The sequence below is a fragment of the Sardina pilchardus genome, chromosome 19 (genome assembly GCF_963854185.1).
Source record: "Sardina pilchardus chromosome 19, fSarPil1.1, whole genome shotgun sequence".
NCBI lineage: Eukaryota > Metazoa > Chordata > Actinopteri > Clupeiformes > Clupeidae > Sardina > Sardina pilchardus.
In genome coordinates, this window is record NC_085012.1 from 4,983,808 (window position 1) to 5,006,738 (window position 22,931).

At 49.0% G+C, this 22,931-nt stretch overlaps 2 protein-coding genes across 3 annotated transcripts in view; one reads left to right on the forward strand and one right to left on the reverse strand.

Annotated features, from left to right (window-relative positions):
• Window positions 1-13,434, forward strand: part of kmt2ca (lysine (K)-specific methyltransferase 2Ca) — a 144,682-nt gene extending 131,248 nt beyond the window's left edge. Inside the window, exons 49-64 of the mRNA XM_062520845.1 lie at window positions 619-748; window positions 1,082-1,268; window positions 1,783-1,961; window positions 2,148-2,281; window positions 2,480-2,717; window positions 3,748-3,890; window positions 5,282-5,380; window positions 5,905-6,773; window positions 6,870-7,234; window positions 7,772-7,908; window positions 9,287-9,417; window positions 10,443-10,614; window positions 11,428-11,544; window positions 11,853-11,926; window positions 12,136-12,244; window positions 13,082-13,434. Coding sequence (XP_062376829.1) covers window positions 619-748; window positions 1,082-1,268; window positions 1,783-1,961; window positions 2,148-2,281; window positions 2,480-2,717; window positions 3,748-3,890; window positions 5,282-5,380; window positions 5,905-6,773; window positions 6,870-7,234; window positions 7,772-7,908; window positions 9,287-9,417; window positions 10,443-10,614; window positions 11,428-11,544; window positions 11,853-11,926; window positions 12,136-12,244; window positions 13,082-13,174 — 3,177 coding nt within the window. The 3' untranslated portion in view covers window positions 13,175-13,434. The remainder of the gene's footprint in view (window positions 1-618; window positions 749-1,081; window positions 1,269-1,782; window positions 1,962-2,147; window positions 2,282-2,479; window positions 2,718-3,747; window positions 3,891-5,281; window positions 5,381-5,904; window positions 6,774-6,869; window positions 7,235-7,771; window positions 7,909-9,286; window positions 9,418-10,442; window positions 10,615-11,427; window positions 11,545-11,852; window positions 11,927-12,135; window positions 12,245-13,081) is intronic.
• Window positions 13,435-15,420: 1,986 nt separating this feature from the next.
• Window positions 15,421-22,931, reverse strand: part of galnt11 (UDP-N-acetyl-alpha-D-galactosamine:polypeptide N-acetylgalactosaminyltransferase 11 (GalNAc-T11)) — a 34,016-nt gene continuing 26,505 nt past the window's right edge. The window contains exons 9-12 of one of the 2 annotated variants that reach the window (XM_062520846.1): window positions 21,912-22,127; window positions 20,273-20,377; window positions 18,477-18,614; window positions 15,421-16,934 (exon numbers count right to left, since the gene is read on the reverse strand). In XM_062520846.1, coding sequence (XP_062376830.1) covers window positions 16,803-16,934; window positions 18,477-18,614; window positions 20,273-20,377; window positions 21,912-22,127 — 591 coding nt within the window. In that variant the 3' untranslated portion in view covers window positions 15,421-16,802. The other variant, XM_062520847.1, reaches the window with a different exon arrangement.

Here is a 22,931-nt window from a genome sequence, read left to right on the forward strand (position 1 = left end):
TCGGACTACTACTCACAGCTGGTCTACAAGGTGCCCACAGCACACAAACACACACGCATATAAATAAATAAAATCAGATAATAAATGAAAAGTGGTAATCTCGGACTACTACTCACAGCTGGTCTACAAGGTGCCCACAGCATACAACATAAAAATAAACACATGAAAAATTAAAATTAAAATCAGATAATAAATGAAAAGTGGTAATCTCGGACTACTACTCACAGCTGGTCTACAAGGTGCCCACAGCATACAACATAAAAATAAACACATGAAAAATTAAAATTAAAATCAGATAATAAATGAAAAGTGGTAATCTCGGAATACTACTCACAGCTGGTCTACAAGGTGCCCACAGCATACAACATAAAAATAAACACATGAAAAATTAAAATTAAAATCAGATAATAAATGAAAAGTGGTAATCTCGGAATACACTTCACAGCTGGTCTACTGTACAAGGTGCCCGCAGCACAGAAACACAAACGCATAATATAATAAAATAAAATCAGATAATAAATGGAAAAAGTGGCAATTGAATACAACACCCATCTCTGGTCTCTCTGTATTGCGTAGCCTCAAGTTAATGTGCGTTGTCCTCTCCTGTGTCCACTGCAGCAGAGCAACCTGAGCAATCCCCCCACGCCCCCGGCCTCACTGCCCCCAACACCGCCCCCAGTGGCCCGGCAGAAGATGGTCAACGGCTTCGCCACGGCTGAGGAGCTGGCCAGAAAAGCAGCCGGCATGGGTAGGCATGGGGCCATGGTTTTCATTCAAGTCTCAGTGGGCAAAGACACTAGTTCTCCCATATTAAATGCTAATGTTCACAAAGACACTAGTTCTCCCATTTTAAATGCTAATATTCACAAAGACACTAGTTCTCCCATTTTAAATACTTATATTCACAAAGACACTAGTTCTCCCATTTTAAATGCTAATCTTCACAAAGACACTAGTTCTCCCATTTTAAATGCTAATCTTCACAAAGACACTAGTTCTCCCATTTTAAATGCTAATCTTCACAAAGACACTAGTTCTCCCATCTTAAATGCTAATCTTCACGTTTGATCCCTGTGTCCAGTGCCCAAGTCTCTGGGTCCGAAGCCCTTGCCCACCGCGTACCACCCTGAGGACGACCTGCTGGCTCAGACTCTCTCCCAGGGGCCCAAGACGGTGGACGTGCCCGCCTCGCTGCCCACGCCGCCCCACAACAACCAGGAGGATCTCAGGTGGGCACCGCAGACCTACAGGGGTCTGGGCGCCAGAACGTGAGTGTGCTGCCCACACAGAACGCCAACCCTCGCACCGCCCCTGCTGCGAGCTAGTCAGAGATGGGGAGACCCCGCTTCCGGAAGTAAAAGTCCTTCCTGCCATGTGCTGCTGGTTCCATTTGTGCACCTAAAACAGTTGATTTCACTAATTAGCCTGGCTAGCATCTGCCTGGCTGAAGGGTTTAACGGGTTTAGCCAAAGATCCTTCATTACTTCCGCTTGAACCCTCTCTGGTTTAGCTGTGAAGAATCAGCTGGTTTAGTGGATGATTGGAGCACATACTATACTGTATGTAGTGGCTCTTTTACTCTCGGGAGCTGGCTTCCCCATCGCTGCTGATAGACGTGGTTTTTCACTGTGACTGAGTGTAAATCTGATGTAGTTTGAAAATAGGAATATTAGATTAGATTTCCTTTTCCAAAATGAAAAATAGTTTTCAGCTCATGTTTACTTTATCTCTGCCGTGTTTATCTGATGCTGAATATGTGTGTGTGTGTGTGTGTGACTACAGGGGGCAGGATCACTGCTCGGACAGGGACACTCCCGACAGCTTCGTGCCTTCCTCGTCTCCAGAGAGTGTGGTCGGCATGGAGATCAGCCGCTACCCTGACCTGTCACGCGTCAAGCTGGAGCCGCCCTCGCCTGCCACCTCCCCCGTACTGCCCATGCTGCCCCCTGCCAGCGGGAAAGGTACACACACACACACACACACACACACACACACACACACACACACTCATTATATACTCATTTATTAGAAAAGTGGTCAGATGTTTTATGCATCTGAATCTGAACACACACACACACTCTCACTTGTGGATAGCTAATTCACAGCAGGCTGATGTGGTCTAAGTGTGTATTTATCTCCATCCTCAGGTTCAGAGATCAGGAAGTGGGAGGTCAAGACGGAACCTTCCGGCCCTTTCTTCGGCTCCTTCGGCCTTCCGTCTTCGTGTTCCAAAAGTGACCTAGTGTCCATCGCCATCACCCTCAACTCTGCCGCCGCCGATGTGAGTCCGCTACTCTGAAAACACACACACACACACTCCGTCCGCTAGAACACACACTTCACACACTACATGCCTGGCGTCAACCCAACCATAACGTATCCCTCTCTCCCTCTCTCTCTTTCTCTCTCTCTCTCTCTCTCTCTCTCTCTCTCTCTCTCTCTCTCTCTCTGCCTCTCTCTCTGCTTGGTGTTCTTCCAGAATGTTCCGGGGGTGGTGGCGGCGGTGGCCAACCTGCTGCGTGTGCCCATCCCCAACACGTACGACGAGAGCCGCGTGCCCGAGAGGAGTTCGCTGGCGCTGCTTGCCGGGGTGAAGGTGCCCCCCTCTCAGGGCGCCCTCTTCTCCCAGCAGCACCTCCACAGACCCCAACCTCCCCCCGGCACCCCAGGGATGATCCAGGGGCCCCCGCTCGGCCTCGGACGCCCACCCAGCACCGGTAAGACCTGTTTGCAAAAAACAGGTGTACTCCACACCAGCAGGTGGCAGCGTCTGTCTTATTCGCTCTTCAAAGATGTGTTACGCAAAAGGAGAAGCATGTTGTGGTGTCATTTTCTTCTTGTTTTCTTCCCTTTGTGAGTACTCAGTAGTGTTTTTTTTTCCCGTGTCATGAGTGACCGGTTGATGTAATTGGCCACTCCGGCCTGTCGGTGTCACGAGGTCATTAATTGTTCCCCCTCTTGACCGTGGCGCAAGCTAATTGGATAACAGATCTCCAGATGAGTGTTAAATGGACAGCAGGGCAGACAGACCGATAAGGTGGAGGGGTCTCTCTCTCTCTCTCTCTTTCTCTCTCTCTCTCTCTCTCTCTCTCTCTCTCTCTCTCTCTCTCTCTCTCTCTCTCTCTCTCTCTCTCTCTTTCTCTCTCTCTGAAGAGGAGGAGGGTGTTACTGAGGTCGTGTGAGAGAGAGAGGTGAGAATAAGAGCAGCGCTGGTAATGACTGTAGGGACACAAGCGTTAAATGCTTGAACTGAGTGCCTGGTTGACAGGCAGTCTGAAGGTGTTACGGTATATTTCAGCATTACAGGGCTCCCTACCACAGAGCCATCCTGTGGGCCACTCCATTACATTGTGTTGATAGCTATGTGGTCATGCATTAGTAATTGTGTGTGTGTGTGTGTGTGTGTGTGTGTGTGTGTGTGTGTGTGTGTGTGTGTGTGTGTGTGTGTGTGTGTGTGTGTGTGTGTGTGTGTGTGTGTGTGTGTGTGTGTGTGTGTGTGTGTGTGTGTGTGTGTGTGTGTGTGTGTGTGTGTGTGTGTGTGTGTGTGTGTGTGTGTGTGTGTGTGTGTGTGTGTGTGTGTGGCATCCAGTGTGAAATGGGCCTAATGAGTGAAGAGGCTATAAGACGCTAACCTTGGTAGACTTGCTAATGATGATGCGTACAGTAGGGCCAGTCACATGCTGTTGTGCATCACCAGGTGGCTCACAGTGGTTCACCTAACTTGTTTGTTTGTTTGTTTGTTTTTAGGCTCAACAGGGAGACATGACTATCAGATGGGCAATGCCGGCGCTAGCCCGGGACCCAAGGCCACCTGGTGCTGCCAGTGCAAGGTGGTGGTTCTGGGAAACGGAGTCCGCAAGTCCACCAAAGACCTGCCTTGTGCCAAACTGGTATGCTACTCAACTCCAGCCATTCCAGCTACCTACCACACCTTAAATGTATCGAACGTGGCCAGTTGCCTCTTACTGTATCAGTGAACCATAGAGATTTGCAAGTAGGAAGTGGTAAATTGAATGCAAGTGTGCGATCTCAAGTTTATTTGTGGGTGAGAGAGCTGTGATCAAGCCAGCAGCAGTTTTAGCATAGCAGCATAGCGGTGGGGAATCACACACACAGACAGGTGTGAATGTGTGAGAGAGAGCGTGAGACAGAATGGAGTCTCGTTAAGATAGCGTGTGCAATGGGCTCTGCTGCCTATCTTGTGTGTGTGTGTGTGTGTGTGTGTGTGTGGGTGTGTGTGGGTGTGTGTGCATTCGCCACCATCTATGAAGCCGTGGCTCAAGTTCCTCTCAGCCTTCCCAGTCACAAAATACCCAAATTATGCAAATCCCGCTCTTCCACATCGGAACACTTTTCAGCTCTGGCGACAGTTTCCGCGGCAACGTCACCAGTGCCCACCGGCTTAAGGCGTGACAGGCACTTAGTCAGCGGGTGAGGGGGGGGGTTGGAGGCCCGATGCCTCCCAGTGCTCAGCCCTCAAGAAGCTTCTGGAAATTTCAGGTCATTTAAAGAGATCAGGGTGGGCTTTGAAGTGGCAGCTCCCCCTTTTGGATGGTGTGTGTGTGTGTGTGTGTGCGTGTGGGGCGGGGGTGATATGCTAATGGGGGGCGTAATACACTATCAACAGGATGGCACTCCTGGCGTCGCTCGTTGCGTTGGCTCTCCTGAACTCCTCTTTGATGTGCCCGCGCCCGCATGGACCCCAAACGGCACTCTTAATGACGCTCACCACACACTCAACCCCTGCACGGCTTTTGTGTGTGTGTGTGTGTGTGTGTGTTGCGAGAGTACGAAGTACAAAGGCAGATATCATGTGTATGTGTGTGTTTGTCACATCTGAATATGCACATAATTATTTGTGTTTGGGAAGGAGATGGGAATAGGTCAGTAGATAGGCGGGTGTGTGTGTGTGTGTGTGTGTGTGTGTGTGTGTGTGTGTGTGTGTGTGTGTGTGTGTGTGTGTGTCTGTCACATTTTAATATGCACATTATAATTATTTGTGTTAGGGAGGGAGATGGGGATTGGTCAGTAGATAGACGGGTTTGTATGTAGCTGTGTGTGTGTGTGTTGAAAGAGAGTGAGAAAGGGAGATATAGTGTGTGTGTGTGTGTGTCACATTTGAATATGCACATAATTATGTGTGTTTGGGAGGGAGATGGGAATGGCATTTTTTTTTATCTGTGTAGCAGCGTGTGTGTTAATGCGCTGTGTTCTGATGTGCGTGTGTGTGTGTGTGTGTGTGTGTGTGTGTGTGTGTGTGTGTGTGTGTGTGTTGGGACAGGAGGGTCAGGTCAAGTCAGAGGGCACCCTGGTGTTCTGCAGTCACAGCTGCTTCCAGCTCTACTCCGCCGCCCTGCAGGCCAAGATCTCCAACAGCAAGGTCAGTGCCCCCACTCCACACGCCTCAGGCTGCTCACACACACACACACACACACACACGTACTGACCCTCACACACACATACACACACACACACACACACACACACACACACACACACACACACACACACACACACACACACACTCACCCTCAGTGATCCCAGAGGATTAATACACACACACACACACACGACCCTCACATACAAATCACACACACACACACACACACACACCTCAGACGCACTGGAGTAACCAGAAGCTAATGTATAAAAATGTTGTAAATGATCCGCCTACCGGTAGTTACTAAACATTTCCAGACAAATCCCCCTGTTAAATATGGAGGGATTAGACCGTCTATAGCCTTGAGCAGACTGCAATCTTACACTCTCTTCCTCTCTCTCTCTCTCTCTCTCTCTCTCTCTCTCTCCCCTCTCTCTCTCTCTCTCCATCTTATGTTCCTCTCCTCCGCTACCTCTCCATTCGTCTCTCTCTCTTCCCTCCATCTTCGTCTCTGTCCCGCTCAGTCGTCGGTGGCGATGACCTCTGACCCCGGCTCGGTGCTGGGCAGCCCGTCCAAGGTGCTGCACGCGTACAGCAACAACATGTCCACCCTGGACGTCCACTGCCTGGCCCAGCTGCAGCCCAAGCAGTCGCAGTCGCCGCCGGCCTCCCCTCCCATCCACTTCCCCACGCTGTCCCCGGCCCACGGGTCCACTTCGGCCGGCGCCGCTGACCGGCCCGAGCCCAAGTCCGACCCGGCGTTCAAGTTCACGGTCAAGCTGAAGCCGCGTCCGCGAGCGGTCCACATGGAGGACGGGTCATCGTCGTCGTTGTCGTTGTCGTTGTTGTCGGCGGGAGGGGTCGGTCCGAGGGGGCACACGCCGGCCAAGCGCTGGAAGGGTCATCGCTGGCGCAAGTGGAGCGTCCAGATCCTGGTGGCGCGGAGCGGGGTCATGCCGCCCGCGCCGGGCAAAGGCGGTCGCCACGGCGCCGAGAAGCCGCTGCCCACCGAAGGTCCGGGAGCGTCGTGGTTACGGCCGGAGCCCATGCCACGCGACCACCGCCGCTGCTGCCTGTGCCAGCGCCGAGGCGACGGAGAGACGGACGGTCCGGCGCGGCTGCTCAACCTGGACCTGGACGTGTGGGTGCACCTGAACTGCGCGCTGTGGTCCAGCGAGGTGTACGAGACGCAGGCGGGCGCGCTCATCAACGTGGAGCTGGCGCTCCGCCGAGGCCTCGCCCTGCGCTGCGCCCACTGCCAGCGGACGGGCGCCACCAGCGGGTGCCAGCGGCCGCGCTGCGCCAACGCGTACCACTTCACCTGCGCCCTGGAGGCCCACTGCGTCTTCTTCAAGGACAAGACCATGCTGTGCCACACGCACCGCCCGCGAGGAGGAGGAGGAGGAGGAGGAGGAGGAGGAGGAGGAGGAGGAGGAGGAGCGGGCAGCGGCCTGGGCACAGGAGCGGGCGGCGGCGGCGTCGTGATGCCCGGGCTGGACCAGGAGCTCCGCTGCTTCGCCGTGTTCCGGCGCGTCTACGTGCAGCGCGACGAGGTGCGGCAGCTGGCCAGCATCGTGCGGCGCGGCGAACGCAACAGCACCTTTCGCGTGGGCAGCCTGGTGTTCCACGCCGTGGGCCAGCTGCTGCCCGGGCAGATGCCCGCCTTCCACGCGCCCACGGCCATCTACCCGGTGGGCTACGAGGCCAGCCGCCTCTACTGGAGCATGCGGCGGGCACACCGGCGCTGCCGCTACGTGTGCGCTGTGGACGAGCGCGACGGCCTGCCCGAGTTCAGCATCCGCGTGGTGGAGCAGGGATATGAGGACCTGCTGCTGACCGGCACCTCGCCTAAAGGTACACACACACACACACTTTACACACACACTTTACACACTCACTTTACACACACACACACACACACACACACACACAGTGGTGTCAACCAGAAATACAACCAGATTTCCGTGTGTGTGTGTTGAAAGAGAGTGAGAAAGGGAGATATAGTGTGTGTGTGTCACATTTGAATATGCACATAATTATGTGTGTTTGGGAGGGAGATGGGAATAGCATTGAGTGTGTTCCTCTAGCAGATCATGGAGTGCAAACATTTTGTCTCAGTAACACAAACACACCACACACACACACACACACTCTTACATGTCTCTTGTAAGTCCATGTCTAGGCAGTAGGCACACACAACCCTACTGGTTTTGGCTGGTTGCAATTCACCCTAGAGTCGCAGCAGTTTGACGTCATCTATCCTTTTCACTGTATATGCACCTGAGTGTGGTGGGATTAGGTTCTAACTGGTTCTAATGGGTGCTGTTGTTGTCCTCAGGCGTGTGGGACCAGGTTCTAAGCGGTTCTAATGGGTTCTGTTGTTCTCCTCAGGCGTGTGGGACCAGGTGCTGGGGCCCATGGCAGAGTGCCGTAATGAGACGGGCATGCTGAAGCTGTTCCCCGTCTACCTGAAGGGCGAGGACCTCTTCGGACTCACCGTGTCCGCCATCACCCGCATCATCGAGTCGGTGAGCAACACACACACACACACACACACACACACACACACACACACACTCACCGTGTCCGCCATCACCCGCATCATCGAGTCGGTGAACAACACACACACACACACACACACACACACACACACACACACACACACACACACACTCACCGTGTCCGCCGTCACCCCCATCATCAAGTCGGTGAGCACACACACACACACACACACACACACACACACACTCACCGTGTCCGCCGTCACTCCCATCATCAAGTCGGTGAGCACACACACACACACTCACCGTGTCCGCAGTCACCCGCATCATCGAGTCGGTGAGCAACACACACACACACACACACACACACACACACCGTGTCCGCAGTCACCCGCATCATCGAGACGATGAGCAGCACAGCGTCCCATTAGCGAAAGCAGAAAAGGGTTCTTATTGTCGTCATGTGTTCTCCTCCTCCAGACGTGGATGGAACGGTACCGTCTCCGCGGCTGGTCTGTGGTAGCGCAGCGCCGAGCGGTTCTCCCTAAGAGCGCCGAGCGGTTCCCCATTAGAGTACCGAGCAGTTCTCCCTTACAGCACCGAACGGTTCTCCCTAAGAGCGAGGAGCGGTTCTCCCTTACAGCACCGAGCGGTTCTCCCTAAGAGCGCCGAGCGGTTCTCCCTTAGAGCGCCGAGCGGTTCTCCCTTAGAGCGAGGAGCGGTTCCCCCTTAGAGTACCGAGCGGTTCTCCCTAAGAGCGCCGAGCGCTACTCAGAGCTTTTACTGCTTTTTCCACTGTGAGGTTAAGTGGCACGCGGGCACTCTTGCATCTCCGCCACGCAGCGGCCAATAAAGCTGCTGCTCCCGCAGTGGAAAACTTAAGGAGCGTTCCGAGGCCCTTGATCTCCGGCTCCAAATAGGATTTGTTAATCTCCGGCGCATCTGGATCATTGATTTCCGAGCGGAGGATGAGGAGGATGAGGAGGATGAGGAGGAAGGGGGCTGGAGGCGTCTGGCTCGTGCTCCAGTGGTGAGAATGAGCTCATCACGCAGTCACAGCTGGCTTAGGAAAGTGTTTTTCAAGCTGTCAGACTGCCGTTTAATGTCTTCATAATCACCTAAACGCCAAGTGCAATTGTAACAGTGCGTATGGGGTGCCTTTTTTTTGTGTGTGTGTCTGTCTTTGTTATTATGGTCTGTCTTCTACCATCTGCAATATCGCTTGACCCAAAAACTGTGTGTGTGTGTGTGTGTGTGTGTGTGTGTGTGTGTGTGTGTGTGTGTGTGTGTGTGTGTGTGTGTGTGTGTGTGTGTGTGTGTGTGTGTGTGTGTGTGTGTGTGTGTGTGTGTGTGTGTGTGTGTGTGTGTGTGTGTGTGTGTGTGTACTGTGTGTGTGTGTGTGTAGCTCCCGGGAGTGGAGGCGTGTGAGCGCTACACGTTCCGGTACGGCCGTAACCCCCTGATGGAGCTGCCCCTGGCCATCAACCCCTCTGGCTGTGCGCGCTCTGAACCCAAGGCATGCACTCATGTCAAGAGGTTTGTGTTAAGGTATTCTGTATGATTTTACACTTTGATTTCACCCCTCCCCCCCCCTTTATTCCACCCCCCCCCCCATCACCCCTCCCCTCGCCTGTGCTGCCTCGCTTATGTTTAATCTTTACTCCCCTTTTTGAGTTTCCTTTGTTTTGTTTTTTTTATGTGTCTACTTGTGTATGTACGTTGTGTTGTGATGTTCAGTATGTTTAGTTCAGAGATTGTGTTTGTGATGTTTAATGTGATGTTCAGTATGTGTAGTTGAGAGGTGCGTTCAAGTTCACAAACATAGGCGAACGTTTGCGAACAGTTTTCCGTTAGCCTTGAGTTTTTGGCGAACGTTTGCTAACAATCGCAAACAGTCTGTGGAGGTGATGCTCCGCGAACATACAGTGGAACTGGACGTGAGTTTGACCAATGCAACAATGCAATTGCTGTTAGAATGGAATGTTTACACCATATCGTTCAACTGTTCGAAGAAAACATGTTCATCACGAACGTTCGCCACTGTTTGCCAAATTTGAACGCACCTCAGGTATTGTGTATGTGATGTTTAATGTGTCATTCATAAACACAGAGATGGCCTCTTTGTCTCTTGACCATTTCCTTATCTTCTCTCTCTCTCTCTCTCTCTCTCTCTCTCTCTCTCTCTCTCTCTCTCTCTCTCTCTCTCTCTCCATATCTATCTCTCTGCCGCTCTCTCTCTCCCTTAAGTGGACTGAATCTGCCCGATGCTCAGCATTTGCCTCTCTGACCCTTAACAGATCCACCCACCCCTCTGATCCCCTTTAAACGCAACCCTGCTGCCCATTCATCAAACAGTTCCAGCACACGCGATACATTTGTGTGCTCTTGTAGCCGTTGGGAAAGCCTCAATTTTGTGTGTGTGTGTGTGTGTGTGTGTGTGTGTGTGTGTGTGTGTGTGTGTGTGTGTGTGTGTGTGTGTGTGTGTGTGTGTGTGTGTGTGTGTGTGTGTGTGTGTGTGTGTGTGTGTGTGTGTGTGTGTGTGTGTGTGTGTGTGTGTGCAGACCTCACACCCTGACCAGTGGCAGCGCTGCCAAGACCCTGCAGGGCGGTTCTGACCCAGTCGGGATGGGCGCCCCCTACAGCAAGCAGTTTGTCCACAGCAAGTCCTCCCAGTACCGCCGCATGAAGGCCGAGTGGAAGAGCAACGTCTACCTGGCCCGCTCTCGCATCCAGGTGTGTGTGTGTGTGTGAGAGAGAGAAATTAGCCTGCAAGACACAACCTAAGCCCAGTCCTACAGCCTTAGTCAGTTAGTTAGAGTTACTCAACTGTTATGTTTAACCTTTGTTAGTTAGTTAGTTAGTTAGTTACGGTAATTTACCATAAACCATATTAACACCATATTAACTGCCCCCCTGTATTAACATAGCTTTCTCCTCATAGCTGGAGAAATGTAGCAAAATCAAAGTATAAGCCACGGCTAACTGTTGAGAAATTACGGTAGTTAGTTAGTTAGTTAACTGTTACATTTAGATATTCTCATTTGTTCCTTACACTACAATGGGTTGAAAATATGACTTCGAAAGTTCGAGTGTTTTTGAGGCCACTCGGTCTGTTTCCATGTTGAGCAGTCTTACTCATTTTCTCCAGAACTGTGATCTGGCTACAGATTGATGATGAGTAAGTGCTGCTGTATGTGTGAGGTCTTCAAGTTTCAGTTTGAATCAGTGCTCTCCACACACACACACACACACACACACACACACACACACACACACACACACACACACACACACACACACACACACACACACACACACACACACACACACACACACACACACACACACACACACACACACTCAGTGCCTGAGTCCCTAGTGACGCTAAGGGCTGTGGTTTTCTTTGTGTTAAGGGATGGGGTTCGGTTTGTGTGTGTGTGGACGGGACGGGCCGGGTGACCTTTAGTAGAGGTCATCACGACCTCTAGCGACCTTTCCCTCTGGCCTTACCCAGTGTGCACTGCTCTGCTGTGCTCCGCTCCACAGGGTCTGGGGCTGTATGCAGCGCGGGACATCGAGAAGTACACCATGGTCATCGAGTACATCGGCACACTCATCCGCAATGAGGTGGCCAACCGCAAGGAGAAGATGTATGAGGACCAGGTGGGTGCCGCAGACCTTACTGACCACTCTTTCTCCATCCTTCTGTCTCTCTCTCTGTCTCTCTCTCTCTTTCTTTCTTTCTTTCTTTCTTTCCTCTCTGGACCATGACATATCCTCACTATCTTTGCTCTTTTGTGCTGTTATTAGTGTACCAAAGGGAGAACATCTTTTTCTTTCTTTATAGTCCCTTCCAAAGGTCATCCTTTCTCCTGCGGTAGCCGTAAAAATACGTTTTGTGAGCCTTTCACTCCACTGTATATGAAAACAGAGAATCCCTGACGTACTCCGTGTTCTTGTTGCTTTTGTAGAATCGAGGCGTCTACATGTTCCGCATTGATGGCGAGCACGTGATCGACGCCACCATCACAGGAGGTCCAGCCAGGTGGGTGGACACGTTATCTCGTAACTTAAGCCGTTAACATAGTCGTCAAAGTACAACACTAAAATTGTCATCTGCATTTCACATTGCTTTGATCGTACTCAGCCCATAACCTTGTGGGAGTACCGGTAATGGCTGGGTAGAATGCTAAGATCACGATAAGATTATGGGCCGTGTGGCCTGACTGTGCCTGCTTTCATTTCTGTGTGCAGATACATCAACCACTCCTGTGCACCCAACTGCATCGCAGAGGTCGTGACCTTGGAGCGAGGCCACAAGATCATCATCAGCTCCAACCGCCGAATCCAACGAGGAGAAGAGGTAAGGGCGAACCCTGTTGCTGAAGCACATACTGTATGAAATGAAGAGCTTTTGATCAGACGTTCATTTCATTTAGGCTGCTATGGCGCCACAATAGATAATGAGTGCTGCTGTATATGCATGTGTGCCTCGCATACTGTATGCATCTGCAACTTAAAAATGCCTAATATGGAAATGTGAACTTCAGCGGTTTTCAGACAGCGGTTTTTGCACATTTTGCGATAACTGCTTGCTGAATTTCTGACTGTAAGGGATATTCAGACATGAAGCATATGCGGAATGTATACGGACACATCTAATTTACAATTTTACAATTGGGGTTAGGTTCGCTGGGCACATAATGACGCCTAAGCTGTTCATGCCTGACAGTGGAAGAGAGTGGTTTTTACAACGGGAGCATGGAGGATTCAAAAAGAGTTGCTATAGCCTTGCTGCATTACCAGCAGCGTGTTAGAGAGTTGGATGCAAAACTGTTCTGTGACATTAGGGCGCTTTAAATACACATAAGACTTCCCTCGATCATAACTGAAAGGTGCAACATTTTTCTGCGACTGGATTCACATAGCAACTGTGGCGGCAACATTACGGCAAAATTACTTTGTCAGCTGCGAGAAAAGTTCCGGTTGCAGATTTACGGACATGAATTCAGACAGCACAACAACAACAAAAAAAACTACAGTAAAACGTCTGTGAGCATTACGGAAATACACGTATGTCTAAAAACGACTATAGTAGTAAAATGTACATTAATTGAAATGCAAAATGTAAACGTGTCCATCTGTTTGATGTGATGACTCCCCATACACCTGTAACGGTTCTTCTCCTGTTCTGCCTCAGCTGTGTTACGACTACAAGTTTGACCTGGAGGACGACCAGCACAAGATTCCCTGTCACTGTGGAGCAGTCAACTGCCGCAAGTGGATGAACTAAAGGCCATTGTGGGGGCATAGGCCTCGGCCTGCGACCTCCAGTACATGCATTCCTACTTCTCGTTTTGTATCAGTTGTTTTTGTTTCTCTTGGTATTGTTCTTATTTCTGTTCTTATCCGTTCCCTCCCTTTGGCCCCTGTGTAAAAAGGGAGCATTGTGTGACACCTACACGACTATCAGGGCAAAAGATACTGACCGCAGAACTGTACAAGGTCCAAGATGGGACAGAGGGGTCAGGGTGGGCACAGTGGGGAGGGGGGAAGAGGGGGCGGGGGGGCGTCAAAGCTTATTTGGCAAACGTCAAAAGCATTCTTAGGCACAAAGACAATTTTTCTGGTCCGGGGGAAGGGTATAGGGTGTTAAAGGGGGCAACTTCAGGTCCCTTCACATACACAAACTGGGTGGAGCTCTTAATGAATGTGCCCCCCCCCCCTTTAAGGAAAATAATGAGGCTATGCTGGGGAGTGGGTGCAGTGAGTGGAGATGTCGGGAGGGGAGTGTGTGAGTGTGTTTTCGGGATGGGTGACGGTCACTCACCAGCTGACCAGCAGGTCAGAGAGCATGGTGCTGGCCGCAGCCTTATATAGTACTAAAGAGGCGGGATCCTCTGCACTCAGAAATATATAGAAATAAAACAAGATATATACAGAAATCTAGTTCCAGAAATGTAGACACCACTGAACAAGGAATGTACGTAGGGGGGGAATTCCTTTGGGATAGAACTAAGGGAAGACAAAACTTGCACTAAAAGAAAAAAACAACAAAAAACATTTACAGTTGAAATACTTGATTCCATGAGTCAGTTTATTTGTGTCTTTTTTTTGTTGTTGATTTCTGTAAAATAAGAGGTCTTTTGTATTTATTGAATGAAACTATTTTTTAAAATGCGCAGAATTAAAAAAAAAAAGTGTGTAGGCATGGCTTCTTTTGCCTACAAGTGTGGTGGGACGTGTTACTTTATATCACTTGTACATATTGTCTAAAATGTCTAAATATATGAAAAAATGGAAATCACACAAAAAATGTTGAAAAAAAAAATCGACCAAATGCTACCTTGTTTTCATCTGAGTTTTTTGGGGGGGCTATTCTTTTGTTGTTTTGTTTTTTTGTCAGGTAAAACAGAAAAGGAAAAATATTTAAGAAGGATGTCATAATATCATTTGAGATTCTATGTTGTGTATAAATCTGTACAGAATGTGTAAAAACACAAATCAAAGTATTTTTGTTGTACTTAAGAATGTAGTATGGATCTTGTGTAAAAATGTTTTTGAAGAATAATTGCTTGTTTCATGTATCATTTACACACAATCAGATCACACCAATCACAAGAGAGAATGTGAGAAAGTTTTGTTTATATTTTTGGGGTTGCAGAAATTTCGAATAACTGTGAACTATATTTTGTCCTCCCAAGACCCCAGACAAAGACGATGTCCAACTTTAGAGCTAGTTGGCTCGAATGTTTCTTTCCATAACAAAAAAAAATCCCATTAATGTCTATTAAAAATCAAAAGATGTAAAATATTTTTCTTTATTTTCTATTTACATTTACTTTGGCAGAGATATGCTGTTTGTGTCAATTAACTGAGCAGAAAGACATGGTATGATTTTTTGTTTGGAGTTCTGAACTCATGCTCTTTGGATCTGGTACTGGGGCTAACCAGTATGATATGAAGTCAGTTTTCTATGGTCAGCGTATCACCTGTGGACTACAAACATTGATACTCGCACAGTCTTGAACTTGTAACATACTTTGGCATGGTGTATTTTTTAAACTTTCAAATGAAATCAATTGTACATACTTTCTCTGGTTGTAATGAATTTTTTGCCTCTTGGGAATTTTTTTCTCTCTCCCTACTTGTACAATATTCAGACATCTTAACAGTATTTGTCTTTTTTTCCTTTTATGTACAGTAGTACCTAATGTTTCAAAATGAAGCCTTTTTTGAATTATACAGTGTGATGGATTTTGGAGTTTGTGGAATCAGATTTAGGAACATTTACAAAAAAAATAAATATTTTACATCTTACTTGTCTTGGTTCATATTTATTTGTTATTTATCCATTTTCCATTATCCAATACATTACATTTACTAGTAAAATCAGCTTTCCATTTCACTAGTTGCTGGCGTGTTTAAAAAAAAAAAGTATGTAACTCTTACGTTCATCAGTTTATAATTCATCTCGCCTCAAGCACTGGACAAACAATTCAAACTTGACTCCCAAGATGGTACTCAGTGGAGAGCGTGTAGGTCAAAGAGGTTGTTTATCAGCATGAACCATGTTTATTTGGTATCATTTACAAAAACGAGATGCATACAACATGAGACTGAACTGTACAGTACAAACACGTTCGGCCTCAGCACAATCCTACGCAGACCGCCTGTTGTCCTGTCAGCCGTCAGTTACGCTCTGGTAGCTGAATCAGGTCCATAACAGAGCTCTGCACTTGCAGGTCATTCATACAGTCTTTCTTTGCTAGTTCCATGGGCACGGTATTCTGTGTAAACCTGTGTGTGTGTGTTTGGGTGTGTCAGTATGGAGTCTGTGAGCCAAGTCTGAATGATCTTCATCTCTTTAAAAGGGGGCATGAAGTGCACTACAGCTGTCAGCTGAGGCATCCAAACACACACACACACACACGCAATGTACACACATACAAACACACGAGAAGGTTTTAGTGTCCTTGTTGACTTGTTATCTGGACATCACGAGTCATTTCCTGTAGCTGAGCTTCCTGTCTTGAACAGGTAGCAAATATGGGAGCACTCCAGTGATCAACATGATTTTGAAAAGATGTAAAACATGTATTTCTACAAAATGCGCACACACACTCGCACACATACACACGCTTCAACTTAAGGCCAAACATGACGATAAAAGCGTAAAACATCACAGATAAACATAATTAATGTAGCTTAGTGATGCAATTTCAACAGACAATAGGAAATCTAATACTGGCATTCAGAACTGTCTTGTTACATTTCCTTCTTGATTTCAAAAGCAGAAAAGTGTCTTAATTGTCTTCTGCTGTGCAAATTGGTGTAAAAATTCAGATGGGGAAATTCAACATGATTATAAATTAAAAATATATATGAAATATAGACCATTTAAAAAATACTTCCTACACTCTCCAGATTTGTTTACATAAACAAATAAAACATTAAAAAGAAACACATGAGTGTCTTCCACCACCAGAGGCACAGATCCAGAGAAAAGGGAGTGAGTGAGTGTGTGTGTGTGTGCGTGTGTGTGTGTGTGTTGGTAGAGGGGGAGGGTGTGAAAGGGTGGTTGGGTTGCTTGCAGCACACTCTTGAGTAAGTGTACATCCATGTCCTCCAAAAACACTGAAGCTTACCCAGAGCAGTGTGTTCCATATCCATCCACGAGGATGCGCTGTGTGTGTGTGTGTGTGTGTGTGTGTGTGTGTGTGTGTGTGTGTGTGTGTGTGTGTGTGTGTGTTCCAGTGTCCCCTGCACCTCTCTCTCTCTCCCTCCCTCTCTTCTCTTCTCTTCTCTTGGCCAGCGTGGCGCCTCCTCCCCCTCCAGACAGCCGGGGGGCGCTATGCGTCTGCTCGTACCTCTGGCCATGTGGCGCTCGCGTGCGCGCCAGTGTTGCATGCATGCCCGCCTCACCCCTCCAGCTGCCACTGCTGCGCCCGGGAGCCGTCACAGATGGCCATGCCCACGTAGCCCTTGGGGCTGAGCGGGTCCAGCACGGCCAGGCACTGGCCCACCGACACCTGGTACAGACGGTTACTCTTCTGCAGGAGGACAAGAGAGAGCACAGCACACCAGAGTCACAACACAGTCAATACACCTGGTACAGGCGGTTACTCTTCTGCAGGAGGACAAGAGAGAGCACAGCACACAAGAGATAGCAGAGTCACAACACAGTCAATACACCTGGTACAGACGGTTACTCTTCTGCAGGAGGACAAGAGAGAACACAGCACACTAGCGTCACAACGCAGTCAATACACCTGGTACAGGCGGTTACTCTTCTGCAGGAGGACAAGAGAGAGCACAGCACACCAGAGTCACAACACACTCAATACACAAAGCACTGGCTAGCCTAGTAGCTACGGGCTGCTAACTACAGTTTCTAGGGATATGTGGATGATGCAGGTCTTTTTGTTTATTCTTTCTTTCTTTCTGTCTGAATATGATCTCTGTTAACTTCCTCTAAAATGGTCATGAGTCTCCCTGGGGTCCTGAAGTAGGTCTTAACAGAACCTTATGTCTCTTTTCGACTGCCAAACTAGTCCGACTCTACACGGTACGGTACAGCGCGGCTCTACTCGGCACGGCACGGTACCAGTACTATTTGCCTTTCCACCTAAACCATGACCTGGAAGTGGGTGGAGTGTCTGCTAGCTGGTGTGTTTGGGTTAGATGGTTTAGTTGGTGTGTATGACCGAGTTGTCTGAGATGCCCGTGTGACCTCAGCAGACAGGAGATTAGTATATTCAGAAGAGCAGAGGAGTTGACACATTTATTAGTTGCTTACTGTGGCGTCTGGATGTGTGTGCATGCTGCTTGTTTTTATGGTTATTCAGGTAAGAATGTGTGTCTGTGCCTGTGCCTGTGTGTGTGTGTGTGTGTGTGTGTGTGGTTATATTCCGGTGTACAAATGAAGAGCTCTTTTCCGCTATTTAAATCCATTTTTGAAAACATTAATAAAGTCATGTTATTTAATTGTGCATTTCAGGTAATATCCATAAAAGAGCAGTTGAGTTGTTTTGACTGAATAAGGATGAATCACATAACACTAACCCATTTACAGTTCCACTGAAACTACTTGGAAAACAAAATAGAAAATAACCATTTATGAAAATGCATTAAAAGAGAGACACAGTTTTTTGGAAAAGAGCTCTTTGTGTGTGTGTGTGTGTGTGTGTGTGTGTGTGTGTATAAACACAGCTCTGGAAAAAAATGAAGAGACCACTGCACATTGTCATCCTACAGTTGCTGAGTGACATTTGAATGAGTTGATAGTCAATATTCAAATGTTCAGTGGTCTCTTCATTTTGAACATGACCGTCGACTCATTCGAATGTCACTTAGCAACCGTAGAATGGCATCAGAAAGTGTGCAGTGATCTCTTCATTTTTTCCAGAGCTGTATATGGGATATATTTATGTGTTTGTGTTTGTGTTTGTGTTTGTGTTTGTGTATGCGCGTCACCCCCAGAACTGTATATGGGAGATATTTATGTCTGTGTGTGTGTCACCTTCAGAGCTGTATATTTATGTGTGTGTGTGTGTGTGTGTGTGTGTGTGTGTGTGTGTGTGTGTGTGTCTCACCCCCAGAGTCCACTGCTGTGATCCTCCTGAGCCGTGGCACTTCATGAGACGAGGGGGGTCTGAGGAGCGGATCTCCGACATGTCCAGACACAGCAGCCCCGCCAGGATCAGCTCGTGCTCCTCGTCATACGACCACTCCTGCACACACACACACACGCACACACACCAAATTGTATACATTGAACAATATGACCAAAATATAATACAAAGATATCCATATAGCATATACATGGTCATTAACATAAACAGACATATTGTAATAAATAAAATATACACACACACAAATCTGATTTAAGAGACAAACAGTGTCCAAGTGCACAGGTTTAAAGTGAGGAGCCCATGCAGCTGGACTGCCCACATAATGACAGAGGGGAGGAGAGAGGGAGGGGAGGAGAGAGGGAGGAGAGGAGAGAGGGAGGTGGAGGAGAGAGGGAGGTGGAGGAGAGAGAGGGAGGTGGAGGAGAGAGGGAGGGGAGGAGAGAGGGAGGAGAGGAGAGAGGGAGGTAGAGGAGAGAGGGAGGTGGAGAAGAGAGGGAGGTGGAGGAGAGAGGGAGGTGGAGGAGAGAGGGAGGTGGAGGAGAGAGGGAGGGGAGGAGAGAGGGAGGTGGAGGAGAGAGGGAGGGGAGGAGAGAGGGAGGTGGAGGAGAGAGGTGCTGGAAGCAGAAGAGCAAATTGGAGATGGAGACTGAGTGTATATGTGTGTGCCTGTGTGTATGTGTGTGCCTGTGTGTATGTGTGTGTGTGTGTGTGTGTGTGTGTGTCTGTTTCACGTAAAAGCTGCAGTATGGCTCAGCTTAGCATTGGCAGACACACACCCTGTGACTCATTCTGCACCATTTCCACACACACACCACACACACACACACAAAATGGAAAATAGGGATCCCAGGCAGCGCTGTGTTCCGTGTGCTGTGTGTCTCGGTCTCGGCGACCCAGAAAAGAGGAGCGGAGGCTACATTTGGCCTCCCGTGTTCAGCCTGACATTTCAGGCTCAGCGCTGCCTCTTCACGGGGTCAGCCCTCCGCTTCCGCTACCGCTACCCCCCCACCGCCATCCCACCATCCCCACACACCCCCACCACCACCCCCATCCAGCCCACCCCCACAGTCCACACACCGTCCACACACCCCCCACCAGCTCCCGCTCCCCTCCCCACTCGGGCAGGCCTACGCTGGTCAGGAGCTGGCCTCTCCTCCTGCAGCATGACCAGGCTGGACACTCCCACACTCCTCCCATAGCTCATATCAGTGTTCACAGCACAGCTCCATCTGAGGTGAACTCAACCTGCTCGAACTCCACCCGCTCCACCTCACTGAGACTCAACAAGCTCCATCCGAGGTGAACTCCACCTCACTGAGACTCAACAAGCTCCTTCCGAGGTGAACTCCACCTCACTGAGACTCAACAAGCTCCTTCCGAGGTGAACTCCACCTCACTGAGACTCAACAAGCTCCATCCGAGGTGAACTCCACCCGCTCCACCTCACTGAGACTCAACAGGCACGCGGGGCAAGTGGCCGTGTATGCACGTATGCAGGAGTGCTGAAAGTAGGCACGTGAGTTTTCTAAAGTATATTTTTGGCTTTTTGCCTTTAATGACAGGACAGTTAGAGAGTGACAGGAAGTGAATGGGACAGAGAGTAGGGGTGGGATCTGGAAAGGAGCACGGGGCGGGAATCGAACCCGGGTCGCCAGCGTACGGTGCAGGTGCCCCAGCCAGTTGCGCCTCAGCTGGGGCCGGCACATGTGTGTGTGTGAGTGTGTGTGCGCGCGTGCATGTGCGCGCGTGCGTGTTACCTGTTCTCTGTCCAGCGGGTCACACTCTCGGACCACCACGGCTCCTCCCTTCTGGGTGGGTCTGCCCTGCGCCACCAGACACTTGTCGGCCAGAAGACTCCGCAGCTGCCGCACAGAGAGACACACACTTCAGACATTACAGCACAGGAAACGGTAGATATTACAGCATGTTCCTACACCTTGATATATGTGTCTATATTCTCCAGTGTGTATTCTGTAAGTCAGGACAGATAGACATGAGATATGAGAATATATCTACAGTAGCTCCAACCAGGAACCAATTCACTCCAGTGACTCGCTCACCAGGAGTAGTGACACCAACACCAGAGGATTAGATCATTTATCACACACAGATAATATCATGATATTCATTAAGACCGTCATACATAATCCTCTGGTTTAGTAGTGTGACATTTAAACACAGATACATTGAATGAATATTCAATTCTGAAATCTAGTATGGTCGACTAAGTGTTCATTTCTGCCTTTATCATTAGCAAACAACCACAACTAGCACTAATTACTGCTGCTGGTCTGTTGCTCAGGTGTGTCTGAGCATGTGTTACATGTGGTGAACCCCACACACACACACACACACACACACACACACACACACACACACACACACACACACACACACACAAGCTAATGTTTGAAGTCTGATTAGCCTCAGTGGTTAACCACATCAGTGGACAAACAGAACAGCGGGAATCTCCTTCATTAACGGATCGCCGATCGATCCGTCACCACCCCCGTCCTCTCTGTGCAGCCAGCTGGAGGTGAGAGACAGCCTGCTCTCTCAGTCTTACACCACACTGCCCCCTACTGTTCTCAAAGTGGAATCACACTCCTCAGGGGAGATTCAATTTCAAAATCTCACACAGCAGAATGTGTGACCAGACAGCAGTGCGTGTCATTCTTTCTGTAGCCAGCAGATGGCAAACTTGAGTTGCTGTAGACTACTGCAGGTTGGCGACGCGGAGCCAGCCGAGCAATATGTTTATTGACTTGATTTTATGAGACACAAATATATAAACAAATATAAAATATGGGGCCAAATTAGCGCTCACTTCTGTGCCTACCTGCTCATTTTTGGACTCAATTTCCATATATTCATATATAGATACATATATTTATATATATTGATCCAGGCTCAATTGTTTATGTATACGTATGGAACCAAATATGTGCTCACCTATGTGCCTGCCTACCTATTCAGCCTATGCATCTCTCCATTTCTGTGTGTGGTGCTGGGTGTTTTTGTGTGGTGGTGGTGGTGTGTGTGAATCTCTGAATCTCTGAATGTTTAACACTCTGTAAAGTGCCATGAGGCCTGTGTAATGTTTTGGCGCTCTATAAGTGAAATTAAATTGAAAATTGAAAGTGTGTGTGTGTGTGTGTGTCTGTGTGTGTGTGCGTAAGCGAGAGAGTGTACACAGGAACAGGGGAGGTCTGGTCCTCCTCCATGCTCCATGTATATGAGGCAGCCTGGCACCTCCCCTCTCACTCTGCACTTCAGCCTTATGAGAGCTCTCTGTGAGCCGTGTGTGGGCATGAAGTGCAGCATGAGGGTGGCATGAGGGTGGCATGTGGGTGGCATGAGGGTGGCATGAGGGTGTGGCACGAGCGGGCATCTTACCCGTCCCTTCTGCAGGACCTTGGGCCTCCTCATGCCCTTGTTGACGAAGACGGGCTGCTGGGGCTTGTTGTGTGCGCTGAGCTGCATCTCGGGGTAGATGTTGTCCAGGTACCACTTGAAGCTGTGGCACTGCAGACGCTTACGCAGCGACACCCGCTCGCCGATGTCCCCGTAGTCACGGTTACGCAGCTCGGGCCGCAGGGCGAAGTACTGCTCCTGTCCAGACGAGAGGCAAACGGCGACGCGTGAGTCAGTCTGACCGCACACCTGACCGCACACCTGTCCACATCGGCCTTGGCGTGAACGGCCATTTATACAGGGCAGTTGTTTCCAACCACATCCATTAGTCTCAAATAATCCATGATATTAATGAACAAGTAGATGGCTACACATTCAGTAGATGGCTACACATTCAGTAGATGGCTACACATTCAGTAGATGGCTACACATTCAGTAGATGGCTACACATTCAGTAGATGGCTACACATTCAGTAGATGGCTACACATTCAGTGGTGGTTACACATTCAGTAGATGGCTACACATTCAGTGGTGGTTACACATTCAGTAGATGGCTACACATTCAGTGGTTTAAACCGTGTCCAAGCAACAGCTGTTATTTTTGTACGTCAGTGACTGATGTGGTGAAGAAAGACTGTTGCGACTTTTTCACGTTGTGTCATGTGAGCAGGTCCAGCTGATTGACAGCTCTGATCAGGACTCCCGCGTGACGTCGTGATTGGAATCGGCGCATAAAAGCAGCGACCTGAACCTGAGTGCGGCCTGCTGTTGGGTGTGCTCGAGTGAAGCCAAAGACGAGAACATGCCACAGCAGCGCGCTAGTTCTAAGAATCATGCAAATTAATAGCCATTTTCTTGTTTTCTCTTTTTTGTAAAATAAATATTTTGAAGAGCATTTTTCTTGTCCGCAATTGAAAATTCCACTACAAAGACCTCTCTGGTCTTCTTGAACATTTGCACACACAGACAGTAACCACCATACACACACGCACACCACACCA